Here is a 21,294-nt window from a genome sequence, read left to right on the forward strand (position 1 = left end):
ATTAATAGCTCTATGTGGTGATAGTTGTGCAAATACATACATACCTCGGTATATTATGCGTTGTTATAATTAAGTTTTCACTAAAAGGGGGAAATGGGGGTTAAAATAAATTAATTTTCATGATTCAATTCAAGGAAATTTAATCAATTCTGTACCTCACAAATTATTTCATAATTGTTTCTGGAAGTAATATAAATTTTAATTTTTTGAACATTCTAGGAAAAATTTGTTCCATCCGCGGCCATGCATGCAGATTTAATTACGAGCAATTTAATTATTTTATATAATGAAATGTGTCAAACGAATAAAGCAAAGTCCACACGATTTATTTTCAATATAATCAAATTGTTTTCTTTCTTTTCTGTATATTAATATGGTATTAAAATAACTCTTATGTAGGTTATCCCATGAAATTAGGACGTCCAGATCGAAACTCGTTAATAAACCTGAAGTTCTTCAACTTGGCTCTGAATTTTCCCTTCTTCTTCAAGCGCCCCATTCTCTGAAGAGTTCTTATTGCTGGTAGAAACCGGTACAGAGCATTCATCTCGTCTCCCATACAAAACAAGAACGACGATTCTATGTAAGCTGAAATAAAAAAAAATGCGTTTAGATTAAATAATGTGAAACTAACAATTAAGGAGGTTATAATAGAATAAGGTTCCTAGGATACAAGTTTCAGGTCAACATTGAAACACAAAAATATATTATTTTTATCAAGTCGTTATTACTTATAATGTACCATCTATCCTCATAATATAATAAACCCATTCAATGCATTTCGCATGCATTTGTAAGATTGGAAAAATTATCCATTTAATCATGAAATACATTGTGAAAGCTACTTTAGTCCGTACCGGGAACCATCTCCACCCTTTGAAACGCGCTTTTTCAATGATTTCTCAGAATCGTTGAAAAATAATTATTACGTACTAGCGGTCCGCCCCGGCTTCGCTCGTGGTACAAATTTACGTTATCTCTACATAAGAACCATCCTCGTACTTCAAGGAATATAATAAAAAAAGAATTATCGAAATCGGTTCAGCCGTTGCCGAACACGTGATGCCGTGACAACGCGAAACGGGTGCGGACCCGCCGCCTTTTTATAGCTCCCGCCACGAAGCGCGTCGCACGCGGCAACTGATACACAAAAATAATTCGCTGCATGATTCTGTATTCACGCGCGATTACTTATAGCGTATTTCATGTATAACTTCGGTGTTTTTACACCGATTTAGATTTACATGATTCTTTTTTTATTGAATAGGTAATAATGTTAACTTTTTTAATTAGGGATGAGTGAGAGTGTTGTAAACGTAAGAGTAGACAGATATAATCAGAAAGCTCCGAATTGCTAAGCTATTGAAGTTTCACGTGTTATTGTGAGTCAATTTTAAAAGATAAACTATGCTGTCTAGGAATTTATTTTGATATAATAATAATAATTTAAGAACATTTGTGTCGTACATGATTTCTATGTAGCTTTACCCATTAAGGCTGCACACGCGACGGAAGCTTAAAAAATGGAGTAACTTCTCCCGTTTTCCCAATATTTCCCTTCACTGCTCTGCTCATATTGATCGTAGCGTAATAAAAAGTATACTATAACCTGCCCAGGAGTATGAAAAATAATTGTGCCAAATTTCGTTAAAATCCGTCGTGTAGTTTTTGTTTCTATAACGAATATACAGACAGACAGACAGACAGACAAAAATTTTACTGATTGCATTTTTGCCATCAGTAGCGATCCCTTATCACCCCTTCATAGTTTTTTTTTTTTAATATTTTATGTACAGAATTGGCCTCTCTACAGATTTATTATAAGTATAGATAATGGATACATGACTGAAACTATTGAGGTTGATGTACAATCAGTAAATACGGAATAAACGTTATATTATAATGGGGTGTATTTATTGGGGTTATTTTATTTAGAAAAAGATATAATTTTTAAATGGTAAGACAGAGAGAAAGATTTTTCTTTAGATTCTTGTCAGTACATGCTGCACCAAGTTTAGTTTTAAGAATTGCTTTAAAAATGTATGATCATGATTATTTAAGACCTATGACTGTCGTTAAGAAGCCTGTACCACCAATCGAATTACTACATAAATCGAATGCAATAACTTTGACAATTCAACCACATTGTATCATTTCCACTGCCCAATCGGATATAACACGCAATACCTGGCTTTACATGACCTCAGACGCATTGTGTACACAACCGAATCTCAATAGCAGGTAATATAGCATTGATATCCGATATCCAGCGCTTTGACGTCGACAGCTACGAACGTGTGTCAACGCAGCCGTCGCGCCTCGGGCTAGCAGTGCAGCCAACCTGCCCTGTGTTTGACTACAAACATGATGCCAATCACAATATTGATATGGTCATTTTTTAGCGCACTACCCTCAAAGGGTATGAAGCGAGGTTAATCAATAGCCGTCCACGTGTTCTTTGAGAACAATTTTTAAAAATCGCGTTCATTGTGCTATTTTTATCACAAAGCGATTCCGTTGGCACCGGGATGGCAGGCGTAAATTCGGTTTTGACGGTGCTCAAATTCAAGGACATAATATTCTTATGTGTGCTTTTTCACGCCTTTCAATATTGTTGAAGGCTGAAGGCATGACGTCGTTGCTGAAGGCTTTTGAGTTGAAGGCTCAGTTGTTAATGTAATCGTATCGAGTAGATAAATCTCAATTAAGTTATATAGTAAAAAGGCATAAAGACTTTAGATAAAATAAACTACCCTCAAAAAGACCATTCAACATTTGAGTTTAATCGAAGAATAAGTAAAGAGTAGAAAAAAGAATAAAATTAGCAAAAAACTTCAATGAATGTGTTTCAGTATCATCATTTCATAATTTCTAATTATCATTACGAAAAACGTATGCAATGCGATAAACAATCAACAACAGATAATTACTCATCCAATAATTATAAGCCCAAAATAATTGAGGCACAAATATCGGATACAAGTGGGCCCCGTGAGCTCTTGACATTGAACTTGAGGGGACTTCGCGTGGGCTGCGAGACGACCCCTCACAAACATACCTGCGATGGTCTCTCTTCACAATGGCCAGCGTTGGGCCAACAAAATAACGTCGATGTTTGTCGCCATTAAATAAATAAAAAATAATTACGGTGATTACATACTTACTTACTTACTCCTCTGGCGCTGAAACCCCAAAGTGGGTCTTGGCCTCTGAGACGAGAACTCTCCATCTTCCCCGGTCCTGAGCGGTCTCTTGCCAATTATTATTGGCTCGTAGCACGCGCAGGTCCGCCTCTACTCGATCGCGCCAGCGATACCTAGGTCGTCCAACCGGCCGTCGGCCCAGGGGTCGCCCCAAGTATGCCCTCTTCAGTCCTCGTTCCTCACCCATTCTTTCTACATGACCGAGCCAACGGAGCCGTTGTGCTTTTATTTCTCCAAGTATATTTGGCTCGGCCATTAGTTTTTCTAGATCGGCATTTGTTCGGACTCTCCAGCTTCCATCCTCTCGTCTGGTGGGACCAAAGATCTTGCGAAGAAGCTTTCTTTCGGTGACTAAAAGCTTGCGTTCTTCAATCTGGGTCAGGGTCCAGGCTTCACACCCATACATAAGTATTGGTCTTATGACCGTTTTGTATATACGCAATTTGGTGTTTTTGCTCAGAAGCCTGGACGCGAGCACCTTATGCAATGCTGCACCACATTTCAGGGTATTTTGGATACGGATATTAATTTCTTCCTCCCTGGAATGTGAGTCAGTTATAGTGCAACCCAGATATCTGAAACTGGCAACTCCTTTGTACGTCGTATCTCCAGCCTGTAGGTCTTGGCGTTGAGCTCGTGTATCTCTATACCGCTTCATGTGGAGATATTCCGTTTTGTTGGCATTGATTTTTAGTCCAACCTTTTCCGCTTCTTCTTTCAAGATACTCGCGGCTTCGCTCACTTCATCGCGGGTTTCACCTAACAATGCGAGGTCATCAGCATACCCAATCACCTTATGCTTTCCATTCAGTGACACTCCCCAATCCAATGCAAGCATTTTACGCAGGATATATTCCAGTACTAAATTGAATAGCACAGGTGACAGGGAACCACCTTGTTTTAATCCGGTGAACACCGCGAAGCCTTCTGTCAGTTCTTTACCTACCCTTACATGCATGCTACTCTCCCCAATAGCCACCTTTATTAGATCCACCAGTTTGATTGGGATACCAAGCTCCTTTAAGATAGCAAAAAGGGCGCCCCTATCAATGCTATCGTATGCCTTCTCGAAGTCCACAAATAGCGCGTGCATGCTCTGAGAATATTCCCACCTCTTTTCCATTATCTGTTTGATAAGGAAAATCTGGTCGATCGTACTTCGGTTCCGACGAAACCCACACTGATAATCGCTGAGAATTCTTTCCTTACGGTGATTACATAAACATCTATAATAACGGCCGATCATAGACATTTAAGCTGCGATTCCATCAGAGAAGTGCGAGGAAAATGTCTCCCGTAAGGCAAGCTGTGCGAGGATGTGTTGCTTAGTTGTGAAATGTCTTCTATTGCTCAAAATTATAGCACTAATAAACATACCTCGCACGCATTCCTCGCAGACATTTCTCGCACACATCTCACGCTTGTTTTGTATGCGCAGAAAACCTAGCACCGGTGAGCCGTTTTCACCAGAGCTGTGCTGAGCGAGGCGAGGTCAATGAAGCGATATGATTGGTTTATTAAAAACACATCCCTCGCTACGCATCCTCGCACATCTTTGGTGGAAAAGCGGGTGCTTTTCATAAGCCATTTTCAGAATGTTCAGCGTTGGAAAAACAAATGATCGTCTATGTTTACGTATGACGTCCGATCATAGAAATTACGGCCCTCTACGTTATCCTGATTGCCTTTTCTCGCCCAACGCTGCCCATTGTGAAGAGGGCCCATTATATCTGTACTTTGCTTCGTTTGATAAGGATACACCTTTGAAATTGGTTGCTTAGCAACGTTTTTGTGAAGCATTGATATCATTGTCTTTTGTTTGTTGAAAAATATTTTGTTTTGGCTACGCTGTGTAAGTGCGTAGGAATTTTCTGTTAATTAAAAAGCTTTCTGTAATGTTTGATTTTTAGGAATTAATTAACTCAATTATCAATCTTTAGAAAATAAAAATAAAAGAATTGTCTGCGTCGTTTTTTAAATTATGTCCATAGCAACTTATCCTTTAGGTTGCTACGCACATAATTGAAATAATTAGCCTGACCAAAGATAATTAAATAGTTACTAGCATAACTATAATATTACCTGGATAAGCCTTACCATCCACAACGTTTTCAAAGTTTTTTGTTTTAATTTTTATTTGTTTCTAGTTGAAATGGAGATTTAAAGGTGCTATAACTAGTCTTAATTTAAAAACCAAAAATAGTAGTCATGAAAATTGATTTTACTCCAAAATTATTCTTTTCTGCATACGAATTAGATAATACTGATAAGCAAAAAGAAGAGCCGTACTAAAATTATAAATGAAAATTAACCCTGTCTATCTTCTATATTTAAAGCCTGACATTTTAAAAAGATTATAATATATTTTTAGATAGAGCCCGGATGAAGGACGTTTTTTTGCCAGGAAAAACCTTGAATGATGTGGAAAAGAGATTAGAATATAAATTTGTATCTCGCAATTATGTAAGAGAAGACGCGATCGAAAAACATGTATTTATTTTAGAAATATTTTTTGTTATGATAAGCTTTTTATTGATAATATGGTTAAAAGTAGGTAATATTAATTTAAACTTACGTTTATCACGCTATGTTTAATAATATTATGACACTTTTTACGGAACTTTATTTCAGTTTAAATTGAGTTGAGCTTTTCAAGTATGGTACCTACTACCTAGCACCTACCTACCGATATTTCGCAGCGGGGTAATTAATTCGATTCTTTTACAATGCTTAATCTGCAAAACTAAGAAGAAAAAAAATCTTTACGTTAATAATTTAAATATTACCTTTAAAATATAATGCACAAAAATACATTTCCATACAAAATCTACAGCAAAAATATTTTAAACAAACTTAATAAACTTGTAGGTAAGTAGTTAGGTACATCACTATTCTGTCATCTATTCTATCGTATTCTACTGAATTACTTACCTAATTAACGTAAAAACTGTTGAATGACTGCTAAGAAAAAAAAATACCTATTTCGTCACAATGAATCTAGTCTATACGAGCATGTGAGCGCTGACTGACTGACCTACCTACTGTAAAGTATGTTATGGTGCCATGAATCTCTTCCCGTATTTTGTGGGGATATTTTTGCTATTTCAATTATTACGTAAATGATAGGCATGTATAATATTGCATTGATATTTGATTGATATAATATTAGAATGCTCTTTTGTGTGTAGTTGTGTGAGTAGCTACAATTTAGTAATGATACTTCAGTTTTTTAAACAAACAACGACGTGCAAAAATCAATTAAGACGTTGGACTAAATATTTTTTAATCCATTGGTAGTCTTTCAACGTCATCACCTCTTTCACAAATATTATTAAAAGCTCTACATATTAAACTACTATAATATAATTAAAACAAAAAAGTATCATTATAAAAGACATGAATAATACAGTAGGTATATAATAGTTTTAAATCATGTTCACAATCTATACAAACATTATTTCAAACTCTACATACGTAATTAATAAAAAATACGAGTCTTATATTGATACAAAAAAAAACTAGATTTCAAAATAAACGAAGTTCATACTCACACGAGCTATGTGAAGTACTGCTTTTATTTTCCCAAAACATCTTACATTGAGCTACGTCCATAAAACAATGGTTTTTGAACATTAAAGCCGGTTCCCGGGCCACTATTCCGGGAACACCACAAACCGGGGCGTAAGTGTCCGGACATTTCTGTAAATTAATTAAATATCTATTTATAAACTAGCGGTCCGCCCACGCTTCGCCCGTGGTACATGTTTACGTTTTCTCTACATAAGAACTATCCTCGTACTTCAAGAAATATAATAAAAAAAGAATTATCGAAATCGGTTCAGCCGTTCTCGAGTTATGCGCTTACCAACACATTTTGCGATTCATTTTTATATACATATAAGAAGATAAATAATGAAGAAAGAAAGAGCTTTAGTAAAAGTTAAAATTATGTCTTGTCAGTAAAAAACAGACAAGACATAATTTTACTGAAACCAATAAAGAAATTATTAAAAAGGATTATTTTTCTTTCAATAAAATACATTAAACAATATCTCAAAGAGTTTTTCATTTAATTTAAATAGAAATAAGAACGATATTTGCATTTTAAATCTATATTCAGAGAGATTGATGATGCGCTCTATGTACCTAATGTTACATGTTCCGTCGGCATAAATTGGCCTACAAATTGTAAATGTAATTATTTTCAGATGTATGTATAGAAAAATTCGAAAATATATATTGTTAAGATGCTGACAATTTACTTGATCAGATATTAACCGACCGCACCAAAAAGAAATCGATTTTAAGGATTTTTAGGAAATTTTTAATTCCAAGGATTTTGAACATTTTTATCTACTCTTTTATTCAAATTGAGAATACTAGAAGGTCCACCAAGTAATGTTTGAAATATCTTTAAGAATCTCTCGAAAGAAAAATCTTATAAATTTTTTTATCATACCTAGAAATCGTACTTCAAAGTCCAGCCATTCGTAAGCAAAGTGAATACAGCTGTTATAATACACGAACGGGACAATAAAATAATATTATCTGGTATCTATTGAGAAAAGAGACTTAAATTCAACGGAAAGTTCTAACTAAGTTGGTTGGTTTTTCCATTCAGTGTAACGGATGCGAACCCAGGGTAATCGCTAGTATAAGATAAACTATTATTTTACTGATGTCGGTCGTCGTGCAACCGAGTGGAATTAATTTAATTTAAGATTCATTTGAATGGCCATTATTTCATACATTTTTTTATGTGGTGTCTCTGGTTCGACCTGGTAGCGACATGCGTAAGGGCGTCCCCCCTTGACGGGGATTATTTCATACAATAGTCAATACTCTATATCGAGATAGGTACCCTGGATGAGTTATTTTCAAAAGAATTTGAAACGCATTCATTTATATTAAGCCAAATGATTTTTTGAATCGACAGTCTGTTTAATTTGAGGTTGAATTGAAAATTTTCTTAATCAGTTTTATTTCATAGAGATGAAATAAAAACCCTTACTCTAAATACTCAATAATTTCACTAACCCTCATTCAAATTTCCACCAGTAATTAAATCTTTTCTCTTTTGTATGAATACTACACGTTTAACAAAACTTTATTCTTTATTCATTTCTATTAGAAGCGAACATCAAAACCTGCCAATAACACCTTTATTAAAAAATCATGTACATGCGAAACAAAAACGTTTTTTGCCACAATCCATAGCAGAACCAAAAACATTCACGACTGTACGTGACCGCTATGACGCGACGGCTAGAGATGGAAACAATAATTTCAATTTTTTGAATGATTTTAAAATATTTTGGGAAAACTAACTTTTTTAATTATTGTGACTAACTTCTGTGTAACTTTCTGTACGTATAGACTGTATATCGTATCGTATATAGGTTTACAATACATATTATACACGTACTTTAATCAGAAAATCGAATGTTCAACCCAAATTGAACTTGTACGTGAATCGAAATAAAATGAAAATATCGTCATAATAAAAGTTCTAGAAGTTTAAAGTCTGACATCATGTGACTACCATTGTGGGCCATTACCTCAAACCCACATGGAACGTCTTTGTCCCCGTAGTAGAGATAAAATTAGTATGATTATGAAATATTAAAGTACCTAAAGTAATATTGTATTCATGTTGGAAAAACCTTAAAAATTACGCGCTTTTTCCCCATTGAAATAACATTAATTGGTAAGCTTACCTCCTAGCTCATCTTTTACATCTAAGATCATATCACAAAGATCGTTTTTATATTAATAGATTTATAATGAGCAACATACCGTTGGGCACTTGTGGTAGCATGACGATAGCGTAGGCTGGTGATAAGTATCATTTTTCTTTTCTTTGGGAATATCAATCAAAGGTACAAATATCTTGATTGGCCCAGCGTTCTTTATCAGCCTACGCCTTGTGTTGAGAGGATTCATTTCTTTCATCGGTAAATCGAAAACATGAGTCGCGGCAAAGAAATTATCAATCGTATCATTAATATCAGTATTTTTCCCAAGCAAAGCGCCATTTATAATAACCAAATTTCTTATAGCATTAATTTGATCTTTGATGTTTCTATTAATGTCATTTAATTCTTGTACTTGAGTGGTTTCACTATAATTTAGTGCTGAATTACAAATAAAAAGATCTGTTTGAAAGAAATCTGTGCGTTCTTTACAATTTACTTCGTATAATTTACATTTGTTGCGAAATAATCTTATTCTATATCCTGGTCCGTCTTGTCGTATACCACATACTTCTTTGTTTTCAGTATTATTACAATCATGAATTACACAATTATTTTCAGGTCTATCCTTAATACTGCCGCCATTTAATTTTTTAACATTATTGGTCCTGTTTTCATTTGGAAAAGCTTCATTACAGTACTCCATATTGATTATTCCGTAAGCTGAAATATTATTTCGAAAAGCGGATGTAATTTAAATGGAATCGAAAATGTAATATTATTTTAACTGAAAATTAATCCCAAAAACGTAGCGGTAACAAAAGCGCCGATATTTCAATGAAACTTGCAGTATTCGGCGCAGAATATTTGCCAGACATGAACATTTTCCAAATTCTCATATAAAATATGAAAAGAGATTATTTTACGTGGGACCGAACATCAAAAGAATGATTAAAACTGTATTAAATGTAATAAATTTGTTTTAAAGGATCATGTTACGGACAAAAGTTGTCTATAATTAAATTTACGCACTTTTAAATAAAATTAATGTAATAACATTGACGGTTACTTTAACAAACATTTTATCTATAATTATACTATAACTACTAAAACGACTCTACGTCATTAATGAAACCAACAGTCTTTGTGTTTGGTTTTTTAAAGATTTTTATCTTTATCTAGATGGAAATGGATCTTTGAAAGTTGAAAAAAAAAAATGTTTTTGCAAAGAAAATAAACAATTATATTATTTAAGTACCTAAATCACCTTACAAGTTACAATTTAATTTAAGTATTTTTAATCAGAATCAAATCAGTGTTTTCATCATCTCTTTGTAAAACTTAATATTCATGTTGTTTTTTCTAGTGTTTGATTTTATGCCAGTATTATATATTTAGAAATTAAAGATTTTAACGTTCGCTACAAAGTGAAACGTCGGGATAATAATATAATGAATAAATCGCGTTTAAAATCCGTTAAAATCTTTAATTTCTAAAGGTATTCATTTTTTTCATCATAGCTCTATTTAGTATGCAATATGCTCCATGCGTTTAAATTTGTCATAGCTAATTTAATTTCGATATTTGGTGTAGATTTAATCCGTCTGGTGAAGGCTTTAATAAATCCTAATGGAGACTAAAAGGTTTTTGTTTTAGGTTGTTTTTGCATGGACAAGGGTCTCAGTTCGTGTTATGACTTTTTTCTTATTGTGTTTTGCAGTTTTGAAAAAGCGCTGTACCTCTTACGTATGATAAACAGTTAGGAATTAGGTACAGTGATTGTATTCTCTTGGAGTTATTATTTGAACAATATCAATAAAATAGTTATCCGCAATAATGTCCGAGGTTTGTTTAAACTACCTAATTTTTCAAAAATCAATAATCTACTGAAAGGAAAATCTAGCGTAGAATTATTTTTACCGATTAAACCCACTAAGTATGTATTTTAGATTCACCTCATATTAAAATCATAGCGCAATAACATAATTCATCCACTCACAATATATTATTTTAATGAGTTCAAATGCTTTTAAACGCATTAAAATTCAGTTTTGCTAAAATATATTACGATTTAACTTGTTGCTGGGAAAGCGGCTTATTCTACGCGAATGACGTAAGCTGATAAAAGCCACTTGAATACATTTTACTGTACGTTGACTTCTTAGAAATAAACTATGAAGTTATAACATCTAAGGCGCGGGACATATACAAGCGGCGCGGCGCGCCGCGGGCGCGCCGGGAGCGCGCCGCGGGCGCGCTGCCGGCGTGCATCGGGTGCGCTATTGGCATTTTGTATGAAATAATTTTGGAAAGGCGCAACCTTGGCGCAACCTTGGCACAACCGTGGCGTGCCGTCTCGACGCCTGTCCAAAATTCTTTCATACAAAATGTATAAGAAGGACGTGGTGCAAAACAGATTCAAGAGGTGCGCTTATGGCACGCCCGCGCCCGCGCCGCTTGTGTTTGACCCGCGCCTTATACAATGAATCCTCGCACGTCAGTGAGTTACAATCGTTGACATGTGTAAGCTTACAGAATTAAAAAGAAAGAAGTTTATAGTCCCGTCTATAATAGGTACTTGAAAGTTAAAGAAAGAATACAAGAATTACCTACGTATAATAATGTAACACGTTTTACAATATGTTTTCTCGTGTGTTCTTTAAGATTTCTATTGTCTGCATTGAATTGTGAAAATTTCTAACAGTTACTAGTAGTACATATTTCTATTTTGTTATTAATTGTATATAAAGTAATTAATTATAATCCTTTTTAATAAATTCGTGAATTTACGCGCTCGCTCATCCTTACGAGCGTACTGCGTAATATTCACAATACCGCCTTATATTTAAATATAGAACTCACTCCAGATTTGTGTTTATCGATTGGCAGAAACTATGCCAGTGGTAATTTTATGTATCAAGCAAAGAGGCGGCTTACACAGGTCAAACACGACGAGACGAGAGGGGGAACACTTTAGAGCTTTTTATTGTGTTATGGGTCTGCAGCCGCGGGCTCCCTGCCTGCATAGTACAAAATATTCCGTGGCCTGACCAATATTGCGAAAAATGGAAGCTATATGGATATGTATAAGAGATTAGTCCGTGCCGTCTGTCCTAATTTATTAGCATAAGGGGAATCTCAATCAAATCAAATCAAGCTTTGTAACTCGAACACTTAATTGAATTAGACTTTAGAAGGGCTTATGCATCGTCATAAAAATTGATATACCACCGATTTGGAAAGCAATTTACTTACCTATAATTCGACGTCTCCCGCGAATAATCCGGTAATGACCTATTACGGGGTTTTTCATGTTATGCGTTTTTCGGCATCTAGAAGTTAAAATACACCATGTAAATTTTTTTCAGAATTTTTCTATCTTTATTTACGAAGATATGAAAAATTACGCGTATATTCCATAAAATAACATTAAAATGTATTTTAAACGAATAATAATATGGTTTTAGATCTTTACGAAAAATAATATCAATATGCTTCGACAGTAAACATTGTTACGATATTATTCAGGTAAATAGTTTTCTACATTATTTCAGTAAGTGCTAGTACAGGCTTATTCGGGGTTTTATTAAGAAATCGATTTCCAGATACATTCATTATGGAGTGCAAGTATGCAAGGTATTTTTTTAAACACTTTCTATTACTGAGCAAATGAGTTACACGGCCTTAGAAAAATTAAAAGAGATGAAAGTTTGATAGATAAACGAGGCAGGCATCAGAATAGAATACATCGAAACCTTCATCTTCATCTTCATTAGATGCTGGTCGTCCGACTCAGGTTCTACCTGCTGCCCACAATAAGCCCCCATCAGTATGGCTTCATGCCACTGAGGAGCACCGAGGACGCCCTCTATAGACTGGTGGTGGAGGAGAAGAAGATTTCTGTTGTGGTATTTCTGGACATAAAGGGAGCCTTCGACAGCGCCTGGTGGCCAGTACTAAAGGTGCGATTGGCCGAAGTTGGGTGTCTGGGGAACGTAAGGCGGGTGATCAGCAGATACCTGAATGGAAGAAGTGTGAAAGTTACCTAACTTTCACACCTCTTGTCTCCCGCATACCTGCGGGTGTGAAGTGAGTAGAGAGACCAACAAGGGGTGCGTGCAGGGTTCCATAGGTGGGCCGCTCCTGTGGGACCTCTTGCTGGATCCTCTGCTGTGGATGTTAGAGGAGATGGATGTGTTTAGTCAGGCTTTTGCCGACGACATTGTGCTAGTGTTTGATGGAGATACTGCTTTAGAAGGAGAGACGAAGACAAACTGCACATTGAGGAAAATTGACGAATGGGGTGTCAGAAATAAACAAAAATTCGCACCACACAAGACATGTGCCCTGCTCTCGACACGAAAATAAAAATTTGACATGCCACGAATTGTAATGGGGAGTGTGGACATCCAATATTTCGAAAGTATTAAGATACTGGGCCTTACTATTGATGGCGGCCTGACATTGACCGAAACATCGGGAGCGTTTGCAAAAAGGCAATCGCCCGTTATAAGCTATTAGCAAGAGCAGCTAGAGTAAGTTGGGGGCTTAACCCCCAAGTAGTTAAGACTATATTATATATCGCAGTTATAGAACCGACTATCTTGTATGCATCAGCAGCGTGCTCACCCACTACGGAAAAGATGGGGGTCCAAAAGAGGCTTAACCCCGTTCAACGGGGTTTTGCCCAGAAGATCTGCAGAGCATATCGGACTGTCTCCCTGAACTCTGCGATGCTGTTGGCTGGGATTCTCCCTCTCGACCTCAGGATACTCGAAGCTTCGAGGCTTTATGAGATCAAGAGGGGTGTGTCGCACCCGGCGGTGTTGAGGGACAGGGAGGTGGAACGAATGGCTCTTGCGATTGAGGACCCACATCCGGCAGAGCAGGTAGAGCTGGGGCTCGGCTTGATAAATGAGGACACCTATGCTGACGTGGTTAACAGCCACGTCCACAGGGTCTATACGGACGGCAGCAAGATTGAGGGTCGAGTCGGAGCCGCCCTTTCCGTATGGAAAGGTGATGCCGAGACAAAGGCCATTAAGTTTGCGTTGCCACCGTATTGTACCGTCTATCAGGCTGAGCTCCTAGCGCTCAAAAGAGCAGTAGACATAGCCTGCAAGAGTGGAGCGGCAAAGGTCGGTGTCCTTATTGACTCCAGATCGGCGCTTAAGGCGGTTACGCTGAGTTCCCCTCATCCCCTGACTGTACAAACACGGGCGGCCCTCCGAAAAGCTGCATTGCAGAGGCGGGAGGTCTCCCTGTTTTGGATTAAGGCGCACGCAGGGCGGGGAACGAACGGGCAGACGAGTTAGCCAAGGAGGCCGCTCTGGGGTTGAGGAGGAAACCGGATTACGATCTGTGTCCTGTTTCATTCGTCAAGCGTATTTTGAGACAGGCTACGATCAGCGAATGGGATAGGAGATACGATGTAGGTGGAACGGCCGGAGTCAGGCAGCTCTTTTTCCCAAGCGCTGCTGCTGCATACAAGGTAGTCGGGAAAAAGACATCACACACCACACCACACAAGTACTGACTGGTCACGGTGGATTCGCATTCTGTGAGGTTTTGATGAGGATTCTGATTAAATTTTTAACTGTAATAGGACTATAGTATAATTTTCATGATTATGTAATCATGTGTAATAGTCGTGTCTTCAGTGCAGTGTCTATTTTTTAATAATAATAATAACTATCGTGTTTTGTGAAACAATCCAAAGTTGTTTCATTTACTAATATGTCCTGTATTTCATAAAATATACTATAATAATCATCAAATAATACTTAAGTAAACTATTCGAATAAACAGTAATAGTTATAACAATAAAATATACGTTACTGTTAAACAATCGAATAACCAAATAATAGATTTTTACAAATGTTCAGTATACAAAACAAATAACACGAATATTAGCGCAACAAGATTTTACTGTTGCCGTCGAAAATATAAATTTACACGAACAATATCGTAAGTGACATTACTGACCAGAGCTTGACCTACACTAGTATAGTAAAATGCATCCAGCTAAATTATAACGAAGCCCTTGGGACTACTTAAATTTTGTTGAAATAACCAGATAGCTGAAAAAATTAGCTTCCATATGCGATATTAAAAGTCTCTGATACTTGTTGTTTAATGGAGTTATTAAGGAAAAATGGTTTTTTATTTTTCCTGAACATTTTCACTTTTACGATTACCGGATTATTCGCGGGGGGCGTCGAATTTTACATTTTGAAAAATAATTATGAGAAAGAACTATTATATTATGCAACCACCGCTTTACATTATCCTTAAATTAATTAATGCTATTGCTAACTACTTTATTCTTTAGATAATGTTAAGAGTTGTTAATACCTACATAGGTAGGTATATTTTGCATATGAATCTCAACTTATTGTTTTACTGTCATCTAGGTACTACATGATAATGGAAAAATATATTTTCTTATTACCCAATTTTTCGCCAACGTTACAACCATAACGCAACAACTGACACTCGTTCTCAAATAATTTCAATCGGAACCCATCACCTTCCTCGCGAATGCCGCAGACTTCATCCTTTACTTCATCGCACTTTATATTGGCACAAAATTGCATTTTCTCCCAGTCTTCAGTATTCACATAAGTTATTGTAAGTACGAGGAAATAGTGCTTCATGGCATGAGATTAAATTTTCCGCTTGAATGCTCGTGTTTGTATGATTTGTTTTATCTTTCAAGAGTTATGAGGAAGGCATAATGTAGGTACTTATGGTCCTTGTGTTTGCTGTTCGACGTAAATAGATATATTTTGCTTCTAGTAATATCCATATTATATCAAATATTATCATAAGATTTTACATTAAAAATAGGAATGCATTTTGAATATTAACTGTACAAATATTTAGATTTACGAGAGATGTATTCGCAATTTTCATATTGCGAAAGCTCTTTCCAAGAAATCGCATATTATAATTTCGCATATGGCTTCGTTCGGACTTCACAACATTACATGATAAAATGCTCCACACTCTATAGGTACCACCACATCTCATTCGCCAAAGTATCTCTTTTTTAACTGAACCAAACACTGAATAACACTTATTTCTACAATATTTATTTTATTTTGCTTCAATCTAACAAATAAATCCCTAGTATGGTGTAAGTATCTTTTATTAGATATTTTGTGTATAAAACGTGGAGTTACCTAGATAATATAGTAGTAATAATCTGGCGAATCTGAAGCTGACGCTTGTATTATAGTTACCTATTTTATTAAATTTCATACTATAAAATAATAATATACTTAACCTAAACAAGTAGGTAACGTGTTTTATTTATCTAATTACGAATACTTATCTGTGGCATCTGGGAGACACCTGTTAACTCCATTTTTGGCAAAATTTTGTTAGATACATGTTTGATAAGTACAGAAAGCGCAGATTTTTTTGATCCAGGCGTGATATCTCTACGTCCACGGGAAGTAAATGAAAAAAAAATGTACACTCCTGTTAAATCCAAGATTTTTTGCTACAATCAAGATATATTATAATTATCATTAATATATCATAGTAACTTTTGATGCCAAACCTGATAACTAATATAACAAGTACATAAATGTTAATTCCAAGCTTTATGCCTATGGACTAAAACTTGTTAAGTCCCAGTTACCGCGTATGTACCAAAAACATGAGATACCTACATGTTAATTATTGCAACTTATCAGATTTGGATTTATATTTCCAATTTGGTATATATAACGGTGACTACTAAATAATTAAAATACAGTGTTATTTTAATGTAAATATCTATTTATTTTCAAAATAACCACCATTTTGCCAATGGGGGATAAATGATGTGGCTCCGGGGCGACTAGGAGAGTAAACTCTATCGTTATGGCGGTTATGAGACTGTTCAATCGGAAAAATTTCTTCATCTGTGAAAAAAATATTTTTCCATGCTTCACCAGCGGAGCGCGCTTTCAGTAAGCGACATATTATTTCAAGGAGTATTTTTTTATCTTTATCACCCAACCGCTGCGCTTTTCGCAGCTTGTATGCTGTTAACTTGAGCTCATTTTTAACAAATCGTTGCAACGTTGAATGACTTACACCTAAATCTCGAGCCATTTTTCTTACCTTGGCTTTGGATTGCGGGTCAATCTTTGTTTGACGATATGTCGAAGCCTAGGCGTCCTCAGAGTTCTTTTTCTGCCTCTTCCCGGACGATCACCAAGATGGCCAAGCACATCGTATTAAAGTCGCAGTATCTCGCACTGCCGCTTACCATATAAGGATATTATTGCAAAAAAATTACTAATTTTTAATTTATTCTCTTCACAAATAACTTTAAGTTGGCGCCAAATCATGTGAAAATAATAATTAAAAAACAAAAGCAACGCAGCATGTCCCATTTTTTAAATTTATTATTTTCAAATTTGTCAACGTAATTTAGAACCACCCTGTATATTACCTGTTATGTATTGTATTGCATTGGCTCAAAAATCTACCGAAATCCACCACAAGTTTCTCGTGCCAGGTCACACTCATTTTATTAGAGTGTGACGGTGATCATGCGTTGATAGAAAGATTTGTTAAAGAGTACAACCCGAATATTGCAGTTGAATGTTATAAAAATGACAAGCAAAAATTTCTCGGTGAAATTTATGACACAAACCGAATTTTACGGTTTTTCGAAACTACTAAGAATTTTGTCAAAAAAAATATTGACATTTCAAAACAATCTTTTGCTTGGAAAAGTATTTTCTGGCTAAAATTTGAAAAAAAAAATCACCGGAAGTAAGTTTTAAGTATTCATTGGAGAAATCAGAGCCTTTTAGGACATTTTCAATGAAAAGAAGAGGAAGGCAAAGTATATTTTGTTTAGAAACATTACTCCCTGAACAGGCATATGTCGGAGGATTGGCGATTGATCCATTAAATCTTTAACCAAAAAGTTTAAAGATTTAATGGATCTTATGCAATTCATTGATCCAGTATATCGCTATTTCTATTCTAATTTAAACCAATCAGCTTCTGTTTTGGAAAACTACTCAGATAGCGAAGAAGATTATGATTAGTATCCAAATGAGTGATTCTTTTGTTTTGGTATTTATTTGATATGTGCCTTTATTTAAATTTTTCGTTGCATGTACACTCCTGTTAAGTCCATACTTTTATTAAAATTAGCCATAAGAGTGCTTCCATTGTGAAATTAACTTATAAATAAAGAAATATAACAAAAATAACGTAAAATTGTTTTAATTAAATGAATAGCAACGAAATAATCATTATTTTTATTTTGCTCATTTTGAGATAAGTCCATTCCACTGCAATATTTTTTTTTTGGTTATAATCTGATAAGTCACATTATTCGCTAAACTACTGCGTCAATTTTGTAAACTGTACAAGCAAAAAAAGGGTTAATCTATACATATAATAAAATCGTAGGAAAGTCAAAACTGTACATTGAATATTTTTTTAAAAGAATACATAATCCATGATCTATAATCGATATAGAAGCCAAAAATATAGTTTTTAGAATTTTTGTCTGTTTGTCTGTTTGTCTGTTTGTCTGTATGTTTGACCGGGCTAATCTCGAAAAGTACTGCATAGATTTACTTCAAATTTTGCATGAATATTCCTAAGAGGTCGGGTGAGGATAGTTTAAACATATTATCATGATATCACCTTCGGGGGAGGAGCTGTGAGCCTTTATTTTTCTTACATATTCCGTGTACTACGACAGCGTACAATCTAAAGACTCATGTTTAAATGTTGGTTTCGAGTAAGCCATGCTATTATGTAGCTTTACAAAATAAAAACTATGTCATTTACGTAATTTGGGCAGAGAAACAGTTAAATGAATCTTAACAGTATAAAGACAAATTTGAAACAGCGCCATCTATGAAGTGTTAGAAAAATCAAACACACGTTAACTATTGGAAATTAATAATCAAATGACGCATATATAAATGTTGTTTGACAATATCTAGATTGACACTATAAAAATTATGCCATTTAAGTAACTTGGGAAGAGAAACATAGTTTAAAGAATGTAAGTTGTATAATGTTAATTTTGTAACAGCGCCATCTATGAGATTTCGTAAAAATCAAATCAATTTAGATGTTAACACTACTGAATACACAGTTGGAAATTAATAATTTAAATATAATTATGTTATTTATTTAACTCTTTAGCCCATATCTTCCCTTCCCTATAAGGTATATTTCGTGTAAATAATAAATATACTACATTTTTTTAAAGTGAGGGTAGATGTTTATTATTTTAAGTAAAACTAGACACCATTATCTACAGTTAATCTAATATTGATTGCGTTCATTAGTTACAATTTTAAAAATCTTCGTATTTTATAAATTTACTAGCTTACCGCCCGCGGGTTCGTCCGCTTTGTCTAAAACCTAATAAATTATATACTAAAACCTTCCTCTTGAATCAGTCTATCTATTAAAAAAACCGCATCAAAATCCGTTGCGAAGTTTTAAAGATTTAAGCATACAAAGGGACATAGGGACAGAGAAAGCGACTTTTTTTATACTATGTAGTGATATTTATAAAGCAATTGAATGCCATAAAACCAAAAATATCAAATGCAATCTTCGTGTTTTGTGAATTTTCACCATCATGCGTTCCCACAAAAAGTAAGTTGTTACTTATAGGTATTTATTTTTTATAATGATAGCAATTCATGTTTTTTGTTGGTAGGTATTATATTACACTTTTAGAATGAAATAATAAAATGATGAATTCTTTTATTATTTTGAGGTGCATTGGGAACAGTAGTTTTTGATAAAATTTTATTTGTAAGTAGCTTTTTTTATAGATTTACAGTTAACTTTTGATTTGGTTATTTACTGATTCAATGCTCATAAAATTATATCGCCTTTGGAAGACGATTTCTGCTGATATTTTTACAACACCACTTGAAAATTGATGATTTGATGGTAAAGATAGTAGCAGCGAGGATTAAGTGGAAATTAGTAATCATCCGCTTCGTCAATTTTTGACTGAAGTTAATGTCCAAATTGGAAGTATCTCGGGAAATTTTGGAGGATATTTTTCAGGAAGGAGAGGAGGGGCAGCCAACCACATATCAAACGACTACGTTTTAGTACCGAAAAAAATGTTATTCCAAATGAAACGTAAATTTTGCACTCACAACTGTACAAGTAATGTTTTTATTTTGACTTTGCGGTTATCTGATTATAATATTTATCGTTATGGCTATCGAGGTACCGACCGTACTGGGATCAGAGTACATGATACAGTTCATCATCCAGGATTGCTAAGAGCATTTTAACACTGAAAAAGATGTTTTCTTTGAATCGTAGTTGCTTCATTTATTTATTTTTAATCATTTTACATAATATGCTTTATATTTTATAAATATAATATCATTTTCATTATTTAAGTAGATAAAATAAATTATGTAACGGTTTTATAAGAAAACACAGTATATTTATTAGGCGACGGTGATTTCTTCCAGGCAAAAGATATTCATCAGCTCAATAAAATTGAATAGTATGTTGTTAGTTATTCTTTAGATTCACAATTATTGTAATGAGCATTTCCGCAAGCAAGTTGTATCGTAGTTTAGATATATCATAGTTTTGACATATTAAAGTTCCAACAAAACCCTCAAATTTTTGAGCAGGGTTGAGCAAGATAATTTAAAAAATGTGCCGTGTTAAGTATTATAGAAAAGGTTAGTTCGTTGGTAATTATTATTTCTTCTTCATTTACATGTTGTTAGTAAAAATAAACTTTGACTAACAGTCAAAGTATATTTTAACTAATACTACTTAATATCTATTATACCTACTTATGTTCAGTATTTATCTGTATTATTCATCATCATCAGCCCATATACGTTCCCACTGCTGGGACACGGGCCTCCTATGAGGGTACAGGCCATAATCCACCACGCTGGCCAAGTGCGTGTTGGCGGATGACACATATCATCGAACTTTTTAATTCTTCGACATGTCGGTTTCCTCACAATGTTTTCCTTCACCGTTCGAGCAGTGGTGATGTTACAACATGCGCAGATAAATTGAAAAATCAATTTATTTCCTGCGCGCTCGCCTGGTCTCGAACCCCGGACTTATCGATTCGAAGTCCGAGGTCTCACCACTGAGCCACCACTGCTTATCTGTATTATTATTGCTTGGTAATTAATATATTTTCATGTCGTATACCTAATTATAAACATAAGTTTGATGTGTAATTAGCTGGATTTATTTTTACACACTCACAGACTTATATTTTATGTTAAAAGAGTGGTCGCGCCAATATAAAAATATACGTATTACGTAAATATATTCTCGATATGAAAGTGGACTGTATTTTGATCTACGTGGTGTTAGCAAAGAGGGATAGACAGGATACACACGGCACGTAC

General features: G+C 34.9%; 1 protein-coding gene across 1 annotated transcript; it reads right to left on the reverse strand.

Annotated features, from left to right (window-relative positions):
- Window positions 1–400: 400 nt before the first annotated feature.
- Window positions 401–15,552, reverse strand: LOC149895276 (uncharacterized). Its single transcript, XM_090119251.1, has 4 exons — window positions 15,348–15,552; window positions 9,000–9,619; window positions 6,755–6,902; window positions 401–588 (listed from the first exon to the last, which is right to left on the reverse strand). The coding sequence occupies exons 1-4, from the start codon at window positions 15,550–15,552 to the stop codon at window positions 401–403; spliced, it is 1,161 nt and encodes a 386-aa protein (XP_089975377.1).
- Window positions 15,553–21,294: the final 5,742 nt, after the last annotated feature.

This window comes from Colias eurytheme, chromosome 32 (assembly GCF_061535395.1).
Source record: "Colias eurytheme isolate Ceu_HAF_F1 chromosome 32, ilColEury1 Martin Lab GWU primary, whole genome shotgun sequence".
NCBI lineage: Eukaryota > Metazoa > Arthropoda > Insecta > Lepidoptera > Pieridae > Colias > Colias eurytheme.

Bases quoted from the DNA above. Each gene is read 5' to 3' on its own strand.
- LOC149895276 (XM_090119251.1), bottom strand. From the start codon at position 15,552: ATGAAGCACTATTTCCTCGTACTTACAATAACTTATGTGAATACTGAA. The intron at 9,620-15,347 runs GTAATAAGAAAA...ATAATATTTCAG, and splicing joins TAACGTTGGCGAAAAATTGG to CTTACGGAATAATCAATATG. The intron at 589-6,754 runs GTGAGTATGAAC...TTTTTATTTCAG, and splicing joins CAGTACTTCACATAGCTCGT to CTTACATAGAATCGTCGTTC.